The 22,963-nt window shown below is 36.9% G+C and overlaps 2 protein-coding genes across 6 annotated transcripts in view; one reads left to right on the top strand and one right to left on the bottom strand.

Annotated features, from left to right (window-relative positions):
- LOC311079770 (uncharacterized protein) overlaps positions 1–22,963 on the bottom strand; it is a 186,253-nt gene that overhangs the window by 3,426 nt on the left and 159,864 nt on the right. The window lies entirely within an intron of this gene.
- LOC311079600 (NACHT, LRR and PYD domains-containing protein 12-like) overlaps positions 11,806–22,963 on the top strand; it is a 137,040-nt gene continuing 125,882 nt past the window's right edge. The window contains exons 1-3 of one of the 2 annotated variants that reach the window (XM_084109175.1): positions 11,806–12,016; positions 12,658–13,537; positions 21,015–21,125. In XM_084109175.1, the coding sequence (XP_083965301.1) occupies positions 12,711–13,537; positions 21,015–21,125 (938 nt within the window). In that variant the 5' untranslated portion in view covers positions 11,806–12,016; positions 12,658–12,710. The remainder of the gene's footprint in view (positions 12,017–12,657; positions 13,538–21,014; positions 21,126–22,963) is intronic. The other variant, XM_084109176.1, reaches the window with a different exon arrangement.

Here is a 22,963-nt window from a genome sequence, read left to right as displayed (position 1 = left end):
TTGCGGAATATCATTAATTTGCCCCTCCTCGACCTCTGAGAGCTCCCTAGTGCCGGCAGCTTTAACTGCAAACACAACATGTAATGATATAGAAAACATCACTGCTGACCAAAAGCTGAGACACTTGTGAACAACAGTATGCAGTGTATTTCACTGACCAGATCGACTCTTCTGAACACGTTGTGGTGGGATGTACCCATGCTGGTCTCTCTTCCTCCAGGAGACATTGGAGACTTCAGTTCACTTTTTTTCCTTTTTCTTTTTAGTCTGAAAGTAAAAACTAAATGATACATTTGGGGGAAGCATTTGCAGAGGCATTTTCTTTTAAATTTAGGTAAATACCATGATAGAGAAATAATGAAATATGTATAATGAATAATGAAAAACTTTACTTTTTGGGTTTCCAATTCATCAGCCATGGTTTTTGCTGCTTCCAGCCATTCATTAAATTGTTTTAATGACTCTGATGCCATTTGTAGATGTTTTTAAATAGAAGTAATTGAAGGATAAAGTAAAAGCAACACGGGAAAGAGAGAAATAGAGAAAGAGAGAGAGAGGAGGAAAAAGAAACTGGCTCTTAAAAGAACCGATTGATTTGTAAAATATTTCAGTGATAAAGGATGGGTACAAACACCTGAAAACAAACAGATGAGATGATTAGACAAAACAAACCAGGGCTCTGTAAGAGTGGGCACGGACTGGTCCTTGTCAACCTGTGCGTGTCTATAAATCTGAATGCACTAGTGGGTATTATTAAATACATTTTATTTTGCATGTGAAGTGGGGACACTTAATATTCAACAATATTATTGATCTGCCTGCATTGGCACCATTAAATGAGAACTGAACTGAGCTGGATGATGACATCACGGTTTTCATTAACTAAATTAATGTTGTTGTTTTTTGTTGGTTTTTGTTTTACGCTGATTTGAAACAATCTGTATTGTAAAAAGCACTATATAAATAAAGGTGACTTGACTTGTGTTTATAATCTAAAATAGGCAATAACAATGAATCTGAACTGGATTCCGTCAACCGGTTTTGCCATTACTGCATTTTTTATATTTTTTTAATTCTTTAAAATGTTATATACCTAGCTGAATTGATACCCTGAATTTAAATAATTTGGATAGCTGTAAAACTGTTGTGACCTGATGCTACTTGTATAATGCTGAAACTACCTTTTTCTCTAAAGAGAAAACATTTAACGTTACAGTTTGGGATACGTTAGGCTGAAATTATTTGTGGCAATATGACAGAAATTGCAGATTATGCATGTGAAATAGCAACATGATGCTGCTAGCGATGAAGCTGCTAGATAGTAGGTAACGTTAGCAATGAAATAACGTAACAGTTACTTTCTTAATGAGTAAAATGCCAATCGCAACTGATTTGTAACCCAGACGTCAAAATGCACTCATTTAGTTCCACATAAATTACAAAAAAACACACAACTACTTATAAATACATAAAAAACCAACAGCATACTTAAAATTCACACCTTACCTACTACCGACCTTGCACTGGGACTGTCAGGAAAAACCTGGCCACGTCACGCCTCCCTCCTTTTCTTCTTCTTCCTCTTGGTTCATCGATTTTTTATTTATTTATCCAGCGCCACAAGAACGTGGTCAAATGGTGATATTTGTTAAAAACTGTAGCAATTTTTTAACTAAAAAAAAATAAAAAAAATCTATAAAAACGCTGAAAATGTTTTAAAATTACTACTTGAATATATGTCACGGTTTTATCATTTGTAGTGCTTTTAAAACATTTTCATCGTTTTTTTTTTTTTTTTTTTTACTTTGTTACAAAAGGTTTATTGTAAGTTATTTAAAAAAAATGATAAGAGTTTAATTATTTTGATGTGGTTCTTTACTTTCCAATACGGCTTTTTGAAGAAGAAAAGCACATCAAATACATTTAAAATATATCCTAAATAAATTTTAATTACACATCTTAGTTTTCTGTATTAATCTCGAGTAAATACAGTGATAAAACAAATACTATTTTGATTGGTATACGGTCAAACGCCATTTCATGACACACGACACCGTCGTTATTAAAAGGAGCGCTAGAGGGTGTTTAACTTTAAAACATAAGTATAGGTCGTAATAAGCTGCTTGCACATACGACCTTTATGGTCGTTTTTGTAGGAGGACAGTCCTTTTTGTGTAAAGCTGATGAAAATGACGTCACAACAAAAAAAGCCTATTTTTAAACCTTTATTTTCTATGTTAAATGTAACATATAATTGAATCATAATACTTTGTACAACAAAACATCAAAGCATCATCAAGTTATGTTTACCACAGGCTTTACTTTACTCATAAATTGAAATCACAGTGAACATTAACGCTGTGAAACATTATAACGCCTTTAATCAGTTACAACGGTTGGTTATTGAGGCTGTTAAACTGTGCAGTTTAAAGTACTCTATTTGAGGCAAGATTTTTAGCACCTTATTAATTAAATGGTACTTTTGACTAATGTAAGTAGTTTCCGGCAGACGCCGTATGCATAGATTTACTAGGCCGTCTGACGGAAGCATTTTAGTCAATACAATTTAAATATGGGTATTTTTCATACACAAACACATGGCTTCACTTCAGAAGGCCTTTATTTGGAGCACTTTTATCATGGATAGATGGACTTTGATGGACTTCAAAACAGAAACGGCCATTCGCTGCCATTATAAAGCTTGGACATTTTTTATATATATATATATATATATATATATATATATATATAAAACTTATATACATGTCATATACATCTAGGATGGCTTGAGGGTGAGTAAATCATGGGCTAATTTTCATTTTTGGGTGAACTATCCCTTTAATTTCATAATTTTCACTTTTTTACATTTTAAGTAATAATTTAAACTTCATCTCATAATTATGACTTAGTATGTCATAAATTCAACTTTCTGTGTCATAATTATGACTTACCAGAGCATGTTTTTTTTTTCTTATATGGCAAAAATGGGCTTCCATATCCTCCTCGATGTGTTAGAAGTTACATGACTGCACCACCATTACAACCTTAAGACATCTAAAATACCACACAGGTTTATTCATTTAAAGGGATAGTTCACTTCAAAATGAAAATGTCATCATTTACTCAGCCTCAAGTTGTTTCAAACCTGTATGAATTTCTTTCTTCTGCTGAACACAAAGGAAGATATTTTGAAGAATGTCAATAACCAGACAATTAACTGGAAACATAGACTTCCATAGTATTTTTTTTTCCTACTATGGAAGTCTAAGATGAAATCAACTGAAGAGAAAAGAAATCTCTGAAGATCTCAACAGAGATATTGAGAAAATTTAACAGATGATCTTGGAAGAAAAGCATGTTTATCAACTGGAGGTCGGAAAAGCGGAAATAATAAGAATGGGAAAGTCAAATGAAAAGAAAAAAGCAGTGGCTGGTAAGCACAGCTGTGTTGTGAATGGACCAGAGTGAGGAGATTCTGATATAGTGGATAGTGATGATAGTATGGAAACAAGTCAAGGAAGCGGAAGAATGAGGGAGAAAAGAGAAAATAATTTTGAAGAGATTAGAGCAAAAGAAAACCAGGCGTAATCGAAGTTTTGAAAGAGGAGTGGAGAATGATCAAGGTTTGAAATTTAAAATGATATTGAGATTTGGTGAGGAGAAGGGAATATCAATGAGTCCAGTGAAACACACAACTATTTTGCGAAACCAGATTGGAGACATACATATGTGGCACGATGGTGAGGCGGAGAGCAAGATGAGAACTAAGATAAGCAAAAGCTCACATGAAGATACTCAAGGTCTTAACTGTAGCCAACTACGCCACCTATAGGGACTTTCACCCCAGGATATACTAGTACTCAGAAAATCTAAACTCCAGGTTCATTCTTTCCAGAGAGGACTGAGACAGCTCTGCAAATTAAAACAATTTTTGTTTTATTGCACATGACAGTCACTAATAAGTACATTCAATACATTTACCTCTTACATTACCGACACATACCAAATAAAAGGTACTTAAAATAAAGAAAAGAAAAGATTTAAAGACTACGGGCAGCACTTGGGTCGTCAAAAGACACTAACAGGGAAAAAGAATCCTGCCCCACCTCAAACAGTAATCGCTCACTACAACCAACCACTCACACTGGTGTTGCACACTAGAAAGGGAATGAGAAACTCACACTCAAGTGTTAAACAATACCCCCAAAAAGAGAGGTGGGCAAAGTACCCTTTTTACCATTGGCCACAGGAGACCCGAGCGCTTACATTAATTACAAATTATATAAACAAAGAAAGAAAATCAAATCATACAGATTATAACAATTACTAATAAAAGAAAATACCACAAACAAAGACATTAATGAAAATAAAACATTCAAAATAGAAACAAAACGCACACACAGCAGTGAAATTAACTTTTTTTATAAACATGAAATGATCCACCAGAAAAGAGATCATACTCACTGCGTTTTCAATGATTCTAACACGACTGTACAGGTTCTCGCTGCACTCAAATTGTGTAGTGACTGCAGGACACATGCTTTAAAATTACACACTAATATTATAAAATCACATTCCATATTCCGCTCATTCACATACCTGATCACGCAATGAGCAGACTAAATGCCCCGAACCACACGACTCCACTAGGAACAGGCAACCAGGATGCAAAAAGTAACATCCCCAGCCATTTGAATGCTGCATTTTTATTTAGAGTGCAATCATGGTAATTAGTCACCAGATTGTTACCTGACACCACTAAATTTACTGGGCAGATAATTCAGTTCTCCACCAGGGGGAGAAACAAAGGGAAATTCCCAATCTGCTACACATATGGCAAAGGTTTTGAGAGATGGAAATCTGCTGATTGTTTGTAGAAATGAAGAGCAGAGGGAGACGGCTGGAGGAATGAAGGAAATAGGACAATTTAAAGTAATAAATACAAGTCGTGTGGAAAGGGAAAGTAAGTGGAGTAAAGGAGTGATTTGGGGAGTCCCGGTAGGAGTCTCAATGGATGAAATTAAATCAAACTTAAAAGGAGGAACTCTGAAAGGTGCTCGAAGGAAACAAATAAGTCGAGAGGGGTGAGAAAAGACAGTGAGTATGTTATACTTGATTTTGAAGATTAATTCCTACCCAAAAAAGTGACGTTAGGATTTTTGAGCTATAATGTTAGAGAATACACTCCAAAGCCAATGAAGTGTTACAACTGCCAAAGATTTGGACATACAGCCAAGGTATGTAAAGGCAGAAGGAGATGTGCCAGGTGTGGAGAAGATCATGAATATGGGCAATGTAATCATGAACAGCCAAAATGTTGTAACTGTGGGGGAAATCACAGTGTGGCTTATGAGAAGTGATGAGAAAGGAAAGGGAAATACAACAGGTAAGAACTCAGAACAAGATTACATACGCAGAAGCTGTGAGGACGGTGAATCCAAGAGAAGGAAGAAATGAAAGAAACAGAGTGGAGAATCAAACCTCAAAAGAAATAGAAGAGGTGAATAAAGAAAAGGTATTGGTTGACTTCTAGAAACTAGTTATTTTCATTGCAGGGGTAATTAATGCCACAATGGGGATTAAATCTAAAACAGAAAAAATACAAATAATTGTGAAAGCTGCAGTTCATCATCTAAATATCAGTGGACTGACATGGGAAGAAGTAAGACATGATCTCAGTGCTCAGGCAAGCCAGGATCAACCATGGGTTGGATAATACTAATAATGATCCTCTTGTGGACTGCTAGAAGTTTGTTGGCCAGTGGACAAGAATTTTAAAAATATATATAGAAGAGCTAGCTAGCAAACCCAGTGTTATTTGTGATCAGGAGACATGGTTGAGACCAAATTTAGATTTTAGACGGTGGATATGATTGTGTTAGGTGTGATAGGAGGAAGGAGTAGGGGTGCGTGTGTAACATTTTTTAGAGAAGATATTGCATTTAGAGAGATAGGAATAGGAAATGAGCATGAATCATAGAGATCTTGATGAAGGAAGGAGAGCTCATAATTATTAATTATTATAATCCTTGTATGAAATTAGTTCTGAATGGGTTAATGCAAATTGAAGGAATGGATGGAAATAAGAGAGTGATTTGTGGGGATTTTAAGGCACATCGTACATTATGGGGAGGAACAAAAACAGATGTAAACGGAGGGGTGATCGAACAACTGTTAGAGGAAAAGGAATTGGTTTGTTTAAATGATGGGAAAAGGACCAGACTGGATGTACACACAGGGAATATGTCAGTACTGGATTTAACTTTGGTGTCAAATAATTTAGCAGGGATATGTGAGTGGGATGTAGATTATGAAACATCAGTAGGGAGTGATCATTATCCAGTTTTTTGTGGAATATTATTACAGGAAAATAAACAACAAGAGAAAAGAATAGGGAAGTGGATATTTGATTGTGCTAATTGGGAAAAGTTTAGTTTTATTTGTGAGAGTGAAATAGACAAAATAGATTTAAATGAAGATATTGAAGAGATTAATAAAAAAAAATTGAAAACAGTATTGCTTGAAGCGGCTAATGAGCCTAAAAGTAATGGACACATTAAGAGGAAGGAGGTCCCTTGTTCGACAGATAAATGCAGTGCAGTAGTTAAAGAAAGAAGTAAAGCTTTAAGGATTTTAAGAAGAACTCATAATTTTCAGAATTTAATTAAATATGAGCAAATGCAAGCAAAGGTAAGAAAAATAATACGGAATGCAAAAAGACAAAGTTGGCAGAAGTTTTGTAATAAAATATGTAGATCAGCACCTGTGGGAGAGGTATGGGACATGATTAAAAGCATGAGAGGAATCAGAAGAGAATGGAAATACCCTGTTATGAAGGAGGGGGAAAAGGCAGCCGTATCGGATGAAGAAAAGGCAGAAATGACAGCAAAGGCACTCGTTGAAAATCCATAGCTCAAATAATCTAACCGAGGAGGGAAAGAGAGGAAGGGAATTAACAAAATCAGTTTATTCTGGAAGGATTGAGAGGCGGAAGGAAACTAATAGTACAAGGGATGCGAAGATGGAAGAAATGAAGAGGGCAATAGCAAGAGCTGGAATAACATCTCCTGGAAAGGATGAAATCTGCTACATAATGTTTTAAAACATTTGGGTGTTTTGGCATCTATAAAACTGTTAGGCTTTTATAATGAAGTTTGGGTAAAAGGAAAGATGCCTATTGGATGGAAAGAGTCAGTGATTATTCCTATTAGGAAACCTGGGAAAGGACCCGTCAAATCCAAAGAATTATCGGCCAATATCACTGACCTCACATATAGGAAAGATAATGGAAAGAATGATTACAGAGAGAATAGCATTTTTTTTTGGAAAGTAGAGGAATTATATCTCCTCATCGGAGTGGTTTCAGGAGAGGAAGAGGAACTATGGACCCCATTATATGTTTGGGAACAGATGTTAAGAAAGCTCAGGTTAATAAGGAGTCAGTGATGGCAGTCTTCTTTGATGTCGAAGAGGCATATGACATGGTTTGGAAAGAGGGGTTAATGATCAAACTTGATATGATAGGAATAACAGGTAGAATTTATAATTGGATTAAAGATTTTTTATTTGATAGATTTATTCAAGTCAGAATTGGGAAAGTTTTATCTGGAAGATATATGGTAGAAAATGGCACACCCCAGGGCCGCGTCATAAGTCCAATACTCTTTTTAATTATGTATGTATTTTCTCAAGTTCATGGAGACATGGGGCGTTCATTGTTTGCTGATGACGGGGCATTGTGGAAACGGGGAAGGACTATAAATCATATCACGGGAAATATACAAGAGGCGATTGAAGTAGTAGAAAAATGGTCTTGTTCATGGGGATTCAGGTTTTAACAAAAACAATAATGTTCACTCAGAAAAGAGGCATTAAAGGCAGGGTAGGTAGGACTATAAAAAAAAAAAAAGATCCAAATTTGTTAAAACTTTCTATATATATCAATACATAATTAAAATGTAAGTACTCTGAAAAAAAGAGTATAAAAATCAAGTGACTCTAGACCGTTTAATCTGTATTAAACACAGCTCATTATTTCGATTCGGGACGAATCAAAGGATTGGCTTAGGCGACTGTCACTCTCTCTCGCAACCATGGCAACAACCCTTTTGCCACGGGATCTGCCCACTTGCGCGCGGCCGCGCGCACGTTTGATTTGAGGAATTCGAGAGGCACTGAACCTAGGAATAGCAAAACAATGGCAGAGAAAGAGCAATCAAAATTCACATTACCGGCATGCAGTTAGTGAAGGCAAACAAGGCAAAAAAAAAGAAGACAGTACAAGAAAAGGTAATGAACAAAAAGTCTTTGGATAAACAAAGAAATAAAACGCGTGTCAATATCAGCGTAGCTTTCCAGCGACCACCCCGTCCTCAGCCTCTACTTCCTCGGACCCTAGTTGCACGCCACGGCCTCTTGCACGACCTCCTCTGCTTCGCCCTAAAATTATTTTTATTTTACAAAAGGACATTTTACAAACCTACATTTTGCGCATGTGCTCCTGCATGCACTTTTCCAGTCACAACACAGCAATCAAAGGAGGACGCGCTGAAAACTGTAATGCTGTTCTCTTCCTTCGAATGTTTGAGTTGCAGAGGAATTTGTGACTGTTTCAGCTGTTCAACCACATCAAAGTTTCGTAATTAGTAAGTCCGTGCTTTTTCTCTTTTTGTTCTTATGTGCTGAAGGGCTGCTGTGCCTTGGTGAAACGGTGTTTGTACGTGAAGAGCTCTTTTCCAAAACGCCATAAACCTAAAAAGCTGCCTCAAAGAACCAGCAAAAGTAATGATTATGAATGTGTAAAATATTGCAATAAGACATTTTAATTGTTTATTAATTTCTGTGTCGGCTGCAAAGATGAAGTTGACGATATTTGACTCGCGATCTTCGCAGTAGGCTAGTGAACGCATGCACCGGAGAAATGCACATTTAGGCTACATAGTTTTATTTTGTTTTGGATGGTTTTGTTTAGAACCAGATTTCTGTAAATATATTCCACATTTTTTAGGCCTGTGAGGCGAGGCTACGGTTCGGTTCACGATGATATAATCTCCAGTTCAAGCACCTTATGTTGTGATTGATAGCCTATATTTACTTTATGTATTTAATGCAGGAATGAAAATATTAATGAATTAATGAAAAAAAAAAATATTAAAATTAAGATACAATTAATACAAAACGAAATTCGTTTTAAAGAAAGGCTTTGTGCTTTCTGTTTTGAGGTCTCTGTTAAAGTTTGAAAGTCTCAGTGCAGCTTTCAGAGCGCTCGCGTCCATAATGGAGAACTGTCAAGTAATATTGTTTTTTCCTCATAAATGCAAACACGAAAAATAAAAGACAAAAACTTTTTTAAAAAGACAAACCATAAATTTAGAAAAAAAAAAAAAAAAGATGGATTTATAGCGTTTTGGGGGAAAAATGAATGGATTTATACCGTTTTGAAAATGTTAATTTTTTTTTACTTTGAATTGATCATCAACAATATTGTTGTTTGATTTAATAATCACTGTTGCAAGAAGTGCCTAGTTAAGTTTTTTTTTTTTTTTTTTTTTTTGTAAGTGGAAAAAGTAGGGGGTGCCACAGATTCTGTTTAGTTAGCTCCTTTATTGTTTTTTCTATAGCCTAGAATAATATAGGTCAAATGCAGCAAGTCAAAAGACCAACTGGACCTTCTTTGCCAGTTTGCTCACATTTCTTTGAAGGATGGCAAAAATATCGCCTGAATATCTATATCTAGATATTGGAAAAAAATATCGAGATATTCATTTTTGTCAATATCTCCCACCCCTACATGCAGAACACCATATATGTTATGAATCTTACACGAAATTCATCTTCATCACAATATAACTGATGGTAATGTAAAAAAGTGTATCAATGCAACCTGTTTTTAGCTTATATAACTAGCTCGTTAGCAAATCAAAAAATATATATTTTAAATTTACCAATATCAATATGCTAGCTTGATAGTGAGTACTAAAATACATCTTATTTGTTTATATTCATAAGCAATTAGCGTTAGATTTTTTTATTACATGTGATTCTGACATGATGTCACTACATGCACTGTGCTCCTTCCTCTCTGCTTGTCTCAGGTAAATAATGCGTCTTCAGCTCAGCGGTTGGAGTCGCGCGTTCATGTGTTTTGGGGGCGTGGCTTTGGAAGGAGCCCAGAAGGGAGGGGGTGGAGTGAATGGAAATAATGAACTGTCTTTAAAACAGTCCTGAGAGGTCTACAGACACTCGATTTTTATACTTTCTTTTTCAGAGTACTTACATTTTAATTATGTATTGATATGAACATAAAGTTTAAACAAATTTGAAAAAGAAGTTTTTTAGACCATTCCTACCTACCCTGCCTTTAATGCAGAAATAAAGATGTATGGACAAACTATTGAACAAGTTAAAGGTTTAAAGTTTCTGGGTGTGTGGTTTGATGCAACATTAACATGGAATGAACATATTGAAAAGACTGACACTGAGTGTAAAAAGATTTTAAATGTGATGAGATGTCTGAGAGGATCAGAATGGGGAGCGAGTAGAGTTGCAATGAAAAGTGTTTATATAGCGCTGATAAGATCAGTGTTAGACTATGGAAGTATTGTTTATGACTCGGCAGCAGAAACTTTGTTGAAGAAGTTGGATGTGATACAGGCTCAAGCTTTGAGACTTTGTTGTGGTGCTTTTAAAGCGACTCCTGTATCTGCTCTTCAGGGAGAAGTGGGTGAAATGCCATTACAAATCAGACGAAAGCAGTTAATGATGAACTACTGGGTAAATCTTCAGGGTCATTCAGAAGATCGTCATCCAACAGTAAAGGCACTCTTTCCGTGCTGGGAAAAGGAAAGGTCTAAACGGAAGTGTTTTGCATGGAATAGAGACAAAGAAGCTTGAGAAATGATTTTAAGTCAGAAAAGATTCATTCCAACAGTAGCATTATCAATAACTCCAGCTTGGGTGTTTCCTGCAGTTCTCATAGATTTTGATATGCTAGAGTTAATGAAAGAATCTGGAAACATTGTAGCTGTTGTTGAAGATAGACTACAAACTGTATATCAAGCATTTGTCCCAGTATATACGGATGATAATACGGGAAGAACAGGTTTTGCTTTCAGTATTACATCCTTAAACATTTCTGTTAATAGGAGAACATCAGATCATTTATCAGTACACACAGTAGAGATGATGGCAATAGCAACAGCACTACAGTGGATAGAGGGATAAAAGAGAATGAAAAGGTTGATAGTTTTTGGAAAATGAGGAGGTCATGGATATTTCACTTAGTAAATATGAAGCAAAAGCAGTAATTAAAGCATATACCACGAAAGAGTGGCAACATAAATGGGTTACAAATACAGGACGTCATCTTTATGAAATACAGCGAGAAGTAGGAGTAGTGAGGATAACTAAAAGAAGCACCAAAGAGGAAAATATTTTAACAAGATTAAGGGTTGGACATAATAAAACCTTAAAAATAATACATAAACATCCAACAGGATTATGTGAGCATTGTGGAGTAGAGGAATCAGTAGAACATGTTATTTGTGTTTGTCAAAAGTATACTAATGAACGAGAAATAATGAAAAATGAACTTAGAAAGATGGGAATGGATGAATTAAAGCTTAAAAATATAATTACTTATGGACTAGAGAGTTTATTTCTTTATCTCAAGAGAACAGAGCTGATTAAGAGAATTTAGAGGTTTTTTTTTTTAATGAAATGGGTAAATTCTGGTCCACACTCCAATACAGTAGGTGGAGATAATGCACCTTAATGTTGGTGCTACCCGCCATAAAATCGAAGAAGAAGAAGAAGAAGAAGAAGGAGCAGGAGCTGCTGGATGTTTACTCGTCTCACGGTGAAACCGAAAGCAGCCGGTGACTGTAAAGACGCCATTTCGGAAGATAGAAAATCAACAGTCACTTCAAATGTGACTTCAAAACTTTTCATACCTGTAATATCAATAGAGTATTTGCGTCTCAACAGACCTTATGACGAACTCAAACTCAAATACACGGTAAAGTGGAAAGTTGCTTTCGTGATATCTAGGCCTACTTCACAACACGTCAACTGTAACACTCATAAAATGGCCGAAAATGGTTAAACTTGCACCTACTTTTGCCTTTAACAGGAGAATATTAGTTTAATGTTGAAATCTTCGGTTGACTTTAAATGTATTTAATTATTTTTTATAATATTATAAAGTGTGTTCAGTGACGCAGTGAGACTGGGGAAAGAAAGTGTGGCCGTAGGATAAACACATAACAATAACATCATATTTGCTTAATGCGAGACGAATAAACGGATTGTGAAAAACACCTGCAAGAGTTCAGCAGTGTCATTAAAGTGAAGGTGAATCCAGTGTTTACACGAGGCTGCTGCGTTTGAAAGTGTCGGACCCCAGGTGAAAAAGACGTACTATTAAATATATAAAAAATGTACTTGAGTATGTTTTTAGTACAATACAAATATACTTTAATGCATTTTTAATACATTTAACAGTACGTCTTTTTCACCTGGGACATGTTGCTCTGCAAACACACACTATTAACTGGAGAAAAACTGTTGACGTTAAGTTAAAATTAATTAAATGCCACTTAAATAAAATGTGTCAAAATTCAATTGTGTTTTGTGCATGTGTTCTGTGTCCACATACAGGCCTTTAAATAAAGTCTCACATCAAGGAGGAAGAGGAGAAACATACCTGTAAAATGAGTGTGTGTGAGGAGAGAGAGGAGGAAGCGTCTGTTCACACTCAGAGAGCAGCATCTCCAGTATCCAGCTGTGTGTCCATGAAGAGTAACAGATCCATGTATAATCCCCCTATGTTCAGTGATGGACCGTCTCCAGTGTCCAGCTGTGTGTCTATGAAGAGTAACAGATCCATGTATAATCCCCCTATGTTCAGTGATGGACCGTCTCCAGTGTCCAGCTGTGTGTCTATGAAGAGTAACAGATCCATGTATAATCCCCCTATGTTCAGTGATGGACCGTCTCCAGTGTCCAGCTGTGTGTCTATGAAGAGTAACAGATCCATGTATAATCCCCCTATGTTCAGTGATGGACCGTCTCCAGTGTCCAGCTGTGTGTCTATGAAGAGTAACAGATCCATGTATAATCCCCCTATGTTCAGTGATGGACCGTCTTCAGGATTCAGCTGTGTGTCCATGAAGAGTAACAGATCCATGTATAATCCCCCTATGTTCAGTGATGGACCATCTTCAGGATTCAGCTGTGTGTCCATGAAGAGTAACAGATCCATGTATAATCCCCCTATGTTCAGTGATGGACCATCTTCAGGATTCAGCTGTGTGTCCATGAAGAGTAACAGATCCATGTATAATCCCCCTATGTTCAGTGATGGACCGTCTTCAGGATTCAGCTGTGTGTCCATGAAGAGTAACAGATCCATGTATAATCCCCCTATGTTCAGTGATGGACCATCTTCAGGATTCAGCTGTGTGTCCATGAAGAGTAACAGATCCATGTATAATCCCCCTATGTTCAGTGATGGACCTGCTGTGACCTTTAACCCTGTGTGAGTATCATGAAGTTCAGGGCTGGTCCAGATTCTGCTGGCGCTTATATTATATTATATTATATTATATTATATTATATTATGTTATGTTAATCGCCCCTAAAAACTAGGCTACAAGTGTGTGTATGGCTGCACAAATAGTTGTTAAAATAAAGGGTAAAAAGGCTATATAAAATATGTACCTAAATTTAATATATTTATATATGATAGTCTTGGAATCCAGATAACTAGTTAGCCTCATTCGCCTCTTACCTGGCGATCCTATTCATATCCAAACTTGAATGGATGCTGAACTTAAAGGGATACTTAAGGATTTAGCATTAAGCTTTGTATTAGTAGAAAACCTGTAGTATTTTCGAATTCCCGTGCTTTCCTCCCTCATATCCCCCTGAGACGAGAGATTTATGTATTTTTTGTCTGGAAAAAATCCTCCGATGATGCAAAAATCGTCATTTTGCGTCATCGGAGGATTTTTTGGCCAGAGGCGAGAGACTACAGCCAGTAGGAGGAGCTAGTTCCGCATGTTTTCAACCCGCCCATAGAGGGATCTCACTCACAGAATGTACACAGTGTCAGCCATCTTTCTTTGGAAGCTAAGCTAGCAGGCTCTTGTTCTGTGGAGAGTATTAGGGGTTACCATCCTCTTTTTCCCGGACATGTCCGGCCATCGAGATAGTCCGAAATGTCCGGCATTCGGCTTTGGCTTTCTGCAGTCGCCATTCATTGTTTACATGCACACCTTTTGTTTCAGTCTAACTGAATTCATTCCGATTGGTGAATCTGAATGTAGTGTTTACATGAACGCTAAACAAGTGATCGGTTGATGTGCGTTTTTAAAATTCCCGCTCCTCCTACGAGACCGGTGCGTCTCACAGACTTTGACTGCAGCGCGTCCTGCTCATCGGTAATCACGCCATCGGCCTGTCATCGTTCTCCCACGGCCCTCAGCCTCGTCCTGCTCGCCACAGTAAAAATGATGAATGGCGACTGTAGAACGCAAAAGCCGAATCCTGGACATTTTGGGCGATCTCGAAAATCCCGGACAGACTCGTCACGGAGACTCACTAGTAGCCTAGCCTTGTTGTTTTAAACTGCACTCTCTTACCGGTAGGCGTGGCCTCGTAGGGCAGCGAAGCAAGTGCATTCTGGGAGTTATTTGTCTTTCATCCACATAAGCCAAAAATACATTTTCTGGCTTTTCTCAGTCTAGAAAGCTCCAAATTCAAAAATAATTTCACATTTCTTCTACATAAATGACCTATTTTAAATACACATTCATCTTTCCAGAGGTGAAGTATCCCTTTAATGTGCAGCTTTACATTTATTTTTATTTTCTATTACTATAAAACCTGTGGCTGGGCACCTAAAACTGCAAGTCAAAGCGATAAATCCAACCAAGTTGTCGTTCAGATTTGTCTCAAACTATCAATATGCTCAGGGAGTTTTAGGCGCAGTAGCCAATATGGCCGCTAGGTGACATTCAAACTCCATTTGGTGATTTAAAAACTTGAAGGGTTTTAATTTCATGAATGTTTTGGACTACTGGCCTCTTTTGATAAAAGACACGTAGGGTTTTATTGCTGAAGTGGAAGCAAGCAACAACAGAAGTAAAAATAAAGTTTTACACTGAACTTGCATTAAATGTAAATAAAATGAAAAAGTTCCCACTAGTGCTCCGTCCCAGTTAAAATATTCTAAAGTAGCTCCTCAAAATATGTAATAAACATCAATGACTCGCACACATTGTAGTTATGATTCTTACTTCTATATTGTTTCTTCTTTGCTTCACTTCACCAGTGTGTCTGTGAGTTTATTGACCGTTTTAAAAAAGTAGACTAAAGAATAAAGAATAAGAATAAATAAACTATAACTGACAAAAGGCATCAACTTTGAAAGTCAACTTATAGCAATGAATTGACTAATTCACCGTTAATAAATGAGTTAATTTGCAAAAACTGATAAACGGCATGTTAAAAAATAAATAAATAAACTGACTGCTGTGTTATCCTCCACATATAGCACATTCTGAATCAAAAGCCCTATTTGGACGGGATTAACTTTACAAGAGTAGATGGAGTAAAGTAATAATAACCACAGGACGTCTGTAATTAGAGATGCATCTCTATCTGTAATATTAATGGCCAATTCGCACGGGATAAGATATCTTAGTAAAACTAGCAGAAAAGGGAGGAGTAACTCGATTTACACACCGCCGTCCCCCTCCTGTCGTGTCCTCGTGTGCTGCTTCCTGATATCACTTGCGCAAACAACCTATCTTTTTATATATATATATATATATGCAGGGGTTAAATTGGGATTCATTATGTGGGGGGGCTCTGTCCCTAGGGGGGTCCGGGGGTATGCCCCCCCGGGAATTTTTTTTTGAAAAATAAACCATTAAATGGCACTTTAGACACCCCTGGCTTTTTAGACTTTTCATTTAATTATATATATATATAATATTGGCAGCAATAAAATTGCAAACCTTTGCATTCTACCTGTTAAGTTTGTCGTAATATTAAGTTGTATGAAGCGCTATAGAAATAAAGATGACTTGAGATGAATTTTCACATCCTATGGGTCTAACCAACTTTCCAACCAAACTGTTCCCACAAATTCTACACAGGATTTATGGGGTAACTGTATTTTCCAGACTATCAGATACAGTATAATTTGTTTTCTGTAAATAAAGATTAACCATATCCATCTACTAAACCTTTTCATCAATTTCTCCAAAATTGAATAAATTACCTCCTGAGTTGATCTGGTAATAAAGAAACAATACCTCCCCTTCATTAAAGAGGCCTCTGAGGGGTGGCAACTAAGCAGTTGAGCAAGTAAAAAAAAAAAAAAAAAAAAAAACACAAGTTTTAACCATGTTAATGTTTTGTATTTAATATTTTGAAGTGCTTTAAAACAATGTGAACAGCAATATACTTGCTATCTTGCCAACAATGCAGATACTACAATTAAAGGGATAGTTCACCCAAAAATGAAAATTCTGTCATAATTTACTCACTCTCAAGTTGTTTGAGTTTTTTTCTTCTGCTGAACACAAAAGAAGATTGAAGAGTGAAGAATGTTGGGAACTAGACAGTTGATGGTAGCCATTGACCTCCATAGTAGGAAAAAATAATATGGAAGTCAATGGCTACCGTCGACTGTTTAACTACCAACATTCTTCACTCTTCAATCTTCTTTTGTGTTCAGCAGAAGAAAAAAACTCGAACAACTTGAGAGTGAGTAAATTATGACAGAATTTTCATTTTGGGGTGAACTATCCCTTTGAAACTAATAATAATAATAATAATTTATTGTCAACGAGATTACATCACAGCATCAATCGACAGTGCAATTTCATGGAGTGCAAGAGATCAACAATAGCATATTTAGTAAACAGGGCACATGGACAAATAACAAACAAGAAAAAAAAAATTGTATATGAGGCAAAGAATCATTAGTAACCAGGAAAAATGTGTATAATGGTGTGTGCTGCAGCGATGCAAAGTCCAGTTCACAGTTATTGCATTGGTGGAAAATATGAATAATAGACGAATTAAGTGAGATCAACAATAGCATATTTAGTAAACAGGGCACATGGACAAATAACAAACAAGAAAAAAAACATTTATATGAGGCAAAGAATCATTAGTAACCAGGAAAAATGAATTCGTGGGTTAGCCCAGAGATGTTAGATTATTCTCAGTTTGTGTTACTGAGCAATACGTTACATTTATATTAATTATTACAGAGAAATAAATGTAATTCTTAGTATAGTTTTGGTAAATAATGTTCATAGTAAGTCAGATGCTTATTAATGTGCATTATTATTTGCTTATATTTCAGAACCACATCCAACTTCACATGTAACGTCAAATACAACTTCATAGTTGACCTCACGTTGGAGTTGTAAATAAATCTTCCTGGACCTCGGTCAGACATCTCTGGTTCAAGTTTGTTTCGGCAGCCAGTTTTCAATAGTTTTTACAAGCATATTGTATTGCCTATATTTTTGTAATATATTTAACACTGTTAATTTACACTTTTTGAAACTATTTCAGCTTGTCTAGGCCTGTCACTGACAGGCTGTCAGTGCTTTCTGAACATATTGAACACACTTTAAAAAATACCACGATAATACAGAAAACTGTGATAATTTTGGTCACTTTCATACCGTCCCATCTCTACTGCCAACATGTTACAGAGCTAACGTTAGTCATGCTAAAATGTCTGGAATATCAGCCCACCTTTTGAAGAAATCGGTCAGTTTCCTCTTCTTGGGTGGATATGCTCCACTCATTTCAATTTATCTCTGAAAGTTGGAGAATAAATGGTTGATTTAATTTCCATTAACCACGAGCTTACCCCCCACCCCCACATCAAGGTATGCACAAGTCACAAAAATAAGATCAATCTATCCTTATGGAAAGGTTGCTTGGTAGCTAAAAGTAGGTCTAGCAAGTCTTATATTTCTGTAATTCACACAGATCAAACACAAATATGCTGACTGAATAGATTGCTAGTTTATTTTGAATAGGCTAGCTAGTAACAAGTTAAGTTAGTTCTCTTGGCAGTTAACGCTAACGTTAGCTGATAATCCGCTGTCTGAAGTAAAATGCTCAAAACATCTCCTAAGAAAAATCACATTGTCAATCTAGTCTTGGTTATTTAATTTCGATTAAGTCTTATTTTCCTTACCTTGTCATTCAAGGCCAGGGCACTTTTTTTTACATCCAACGTTGTGCTGAACTTGACAAAATTGCGGCGGCGGCCAGCAGCTCGTGAGGTGGTTTTTTTTTTTTTTTTTTTTTTTTTAAGGCAGTAGAAGGCAGTAGAAGGTTCTGGAACTTGCGCGTGCCTTTCACATCCCGTGCAACTAGGGAGCGGTGCGCGATCATTGTCGACTGACAACGAGATTAAGCAGCTGATCAAGAATACGGCCGTGTTCCGATTGTTCTCATCTCAGCTCCGCCGAGACAAAATAGACATGCCATTTCAAAAATCTTTCATTTATAATCAGAAATATGTTTTCAAAAGCATCACTTTCATCTATTTTTATGTGACATAATTTCCAGTAGGCAACTGACTGCAAACAGGCAGCCCGATCTCATCCCAAGTCGTCATATACTGACGCGTCTACATCGAACGCACATGGCACCCTTCAGCGTCAATATGAGACGCAGATAGATATGGGCCAGAAGGCGCCTCCTAGCGGTCTAACCCTAACCCTACTCCAGACCTAAACCCACCCATCACCGAACAAAGCTCTGTGCGTCTCATATTGACGCTAAAGGGTGCCATGTGCGTTCGATGTAGACGAAATGTCCAAAGCGTCAGTATATGACGACTCGGGAGCAGGCTTATGTGCCGGGGCTGAGCCCCGGAGAGCCCCGGCCCAATTTAACCACTGTATATATATGACAGTTATGTCCGATCGAACGATGTATTAATTAACTTCAGATTGGATTGTGTTGGTAATAGGCACTTACCTAATGCTAAAAGATGTTTCGTGCCTCTAACAAGTGCTTTCGATCTTCTCTCTGATCTGAATGGTGTGTGGAAAACGCTTGAGTTTTGCAAGACTTGTCCCAGCATCTAGAACGCAACTGAATGCTTTTTCAAGCGTTTCCATACTTGAAAAATCGCGGAAAACTACTTTTAAACAGGAAATGATGAAATATTTACGTATATATTTACAGCGGGTCTATTCACACGGGATTAGTATTACCTGAGGTAATTTTTTCTGACCTTTTTCCTTTGAATGAGACGTTAAACCGAGGTCCTGACTCTCTGTGGTCATTAAAAATCCCAGTACGTTCTTCATGAAAAAACTGAACAACGTAACACATGCAGCCTGCAGTAGAAGTTTGAGCCCCTAAACTTTTATGTATAAAAACTGTATTTATAATGCCACATATCTTTCTGATGCACTCTGAGCCAGAATATTCTACTTTTACAATTGTTGGGAGTTACAGTAAACAATACATTTGGACGAGTAACTGAACGTTCCACTTTGTCTTGTTTTTCTTCACATTAAAATGTGAAAAGATCAGAATAGACCGTTGAAAGGAAGGTCTTGCTGGAGACTCAAAGATTTTCTTTGTGGTTGGGAGACAGAAGATCTTTACATTCGGCTCTAATTCTCCCTCCTTGAGTTGGGCTTTGTGTGTGATGGTGCCACTTGTTTGGGTGAACACTGAGCTCTAAAGATGCCTGAGAAATGAGTCATGTACAGTTAACGCCTGATTACTCTGATGGAGAGGAAATGACAAATGGGGAGAGATCTACTGCTCAAAAATCAGCTAAAATCACACTAAATCATATCAGGAATAAGAAAGCTGGCTTGAGAGCAACAGTGGGGATTTTAGGGGTTTTAAATAAATACCATAGGGGTGTAACCCTGGCATCCTGGCCAAATTTGCCCCTTGGCCTCTGTCCATCATGGCCTCCTAATCATCCCCATATACTGATTGGCTTTATCGCTGTCTGCTCTCCACCAGTAAGCTGGTGTGTGGTGGGCATTCTGGCACAATATGGCTGCCGTCACATCATCCAGGTGATGCTGCACATTGGTGGTGGTTGAGGAGATTCCCCCCTTCCATATGTGAAGCGCTTTGAGTTCCTAGAAAAGCACTATATAAATGTAACAAATTATTATTATTATTATTATTATATAATCTTTACTCACATTGTCTGTAATGATTACTGAGATTCACATTCGGACGGGACTAAAATCACAGAGAAGCTCTGGTAATTATTACTTTACCCCACCTCTCCATGTTAAACTAGTCCTGTCCGAATAGGGCTTTAAACATGTTTTGTCACCAAAGCCGGTATTGTCCATGATTCTCAAGGCATCGCAAGTTCACGTTTTAGCAGAAACCGACAAGCACTCTTGTTGTTTGTGAACACAACCCGATAAGTCTGTTTTAACGAATCAGCGCACAGTATTCAGGTCAGGTGACAAGGCTTCTAGTCACTTTCTCAGCTTTTTGCTCAAAATGTTGATTTCTTCATGAAATTTACCCACTGTAACGTGTGCGCAAGGATAAGGCCAGGGCCAATCCAAATGCTTAAACAGATTTAATAACAAAAGGCAAAACATAAACAATCCAGACCCGAGATCAAGGCATGTTATAAACCAGGAACATATGAAAACTCCAGGTAAACTACACTACTAACAATGACTCATACAAACTAACTGAAAAGCAAATGGTCTGTTCTTTCTTTTGATGTATTGCATCAGTTTGTTATTCATACAACAACATATTCAGTGGGCCATGAAATCTTTGTGAAAATTATCAAAAACGCACATTATACCCCGGTATGCTTTTAACCCCATTTACCCTACCATTAATAAAACATGTTTTTTCTCTAAAACTATGCATAATACACATACTGCTCTATAAAGTACAGTATTGTTGCCCAAAAAATCTGCAAATAAACTATTTAAACTATTTCTGTTTTTTTTTCTCAGTCTCAACAACAGGAATAGAAAGAGAGCAGCTTCTCCAGGATCCAACTGTGTGTCCATGAAGAGGCAAGAGCCCCCAAAATTCAGTGATGGAGCAGTGACCTTTGACCCTGTGTGAGTATCATCATGTAGAGTGAGAGACACATGAACACAGAATGCACAAAGGTTCAGAACTTTAACATGTATAACAAGTAACAAGTGGAATTCAAGATGCAAAGAAAGGAATCTTTTCACTTTGTTAAAGTGTCTTAAATAGTGTTTTCTTACGCTTCTGTCTGTCATTTCTCTGTTAGATCTACATTTACACTGGAATTATTTTGTTACATGTGTTGCATCAGTGTTATATTGACAGTAGTGGTTGGGGAAAATCGATTTTGTTCAGTATCGCGATATTTTGCGCACACAATTATATCGATACAGTAGCGCAAAGTATTGCAATATTTAATAATAAAATTATCTGTTTTACTTTCGGGCTATAGGGCTATGAAGGTGGCAGTTTTTTTGGTAATGGACCAGCTACCGGCGGTGGTGCGTGGTTGGGGGGTTTTGAAATTTTGTAGTGTTTATTTGAGCAAAAAGTGTTTATTTGAGCAATTCCTTCAAAGAAACAACACACTAAAGAGTAAAGCATTGAAATAAATATCAGTAAATATTGGCAAATTAAATAATATAATAAAGTTAAATCTATAAAAAAAAAAAAAAAGACGTGTGGCACAACCTACCGCTCTGCGCTTTGAGAGGGATGTGGGACACGAGCAGGAAAGAGACCATCGACCTCTTTTCTGATATCTTTATGTTTTCTAGGCTACTTGTTGTAAAAGGTATGAAGAGCGAATTTTATCTTCCACAAGGGCAAGACATTTAGGTTATGTTTGATATTGCGCTGCAAGAGAAAGCCAAACTAAATCACCCGCGCATGTGAAACGCTCTTTACAAATAAACTTGACATGCCACATGTCTAATAATAAGCACAAACTGTGTTAAAAAGTATTTGCCGTACAAGGAAAAATGTAGGCTATCTGTCCTATAGCGTTATACTTCACCACAGTAAAGCATACGAAAATAATAGGCCTAATTAAAAGCGAACCAAGGAAGAAACGTTTATAATCCCCTTCGAAAATGGGTGAGACGTGAGTGAAGATTTGGGAAAAGAAACAATTGAGATTCCATGCAGGGATGAGTCACGATTTTTGAATATTCGAGTAGTTTATTTAATTATAGAATATTGAATAGGTTGTGCGATTATTCTCTAAAATAAAATCCATGTTTTCGGTGCTGATGCGGTGGTGACGCGTTCATGTAACCGGTGTGTGACGCTGCCAATAACGCACATAACAGCTGTCACAAAGAACCGGCAAAAGTAATGATTATGAATATTTCAAATATATAGCAAGGAGACATTTTAATTGTTTATTAATAAACTAGTGTTTTCTGTGTCAGTGTCGGCTGCAAAGATGAAGTTGACAATGCTGACTCGTCATCTTCGCAGTGAACGCGCCTAGAGAGAAATGAACACTTCATACAGAATAATCTACATAGGTCTAAGCATAGAGTAGGCTAGTCGGTTTCTTTTCGTTTTGAATTGTTTAGTTTAAAAGTAGACAATTCAAGCTTTCTATATGGAATAACTAATGGAATATTGTTAAATTCGCAGATAATCGGGTGACCAGATCGCAAACCAGAATTCAAAGCCGACAAGCTTAAATTTATGGGCTCACGCACAACTCTCTCATTCGTCATGAATCCAAACGTTTCCATGGCTGCGATGCAACATTTAATTGCTAACCTATTTTTTCTTTTGTAAACAAAGCTTTGTGCTTCACTCGTGTCATGATATTCACGTAAAACAGCATTCACATACAAGAATAAGCTCTGTCCTGAATGTTCAAGGACAAAGTTTTTGCACAACCCTTCTAAGTTTTTGCACTTCAGTTAATGTGTAGAAGATAATG

The sequence above is a fragment of the Abramis brama genome (assembly GCF_963993115.1).
Source record: "Abramis brama genome assembly, chromosome: 1".
NCBI lineage: Eukaryota > Metazoa > Chordata > Actinopteri > Cypriniformes > Leuciscidae > Abramis > Abramis brama.
This window is presented reverse-complemented; position numbering and strand designations above follow the sequence as displayed.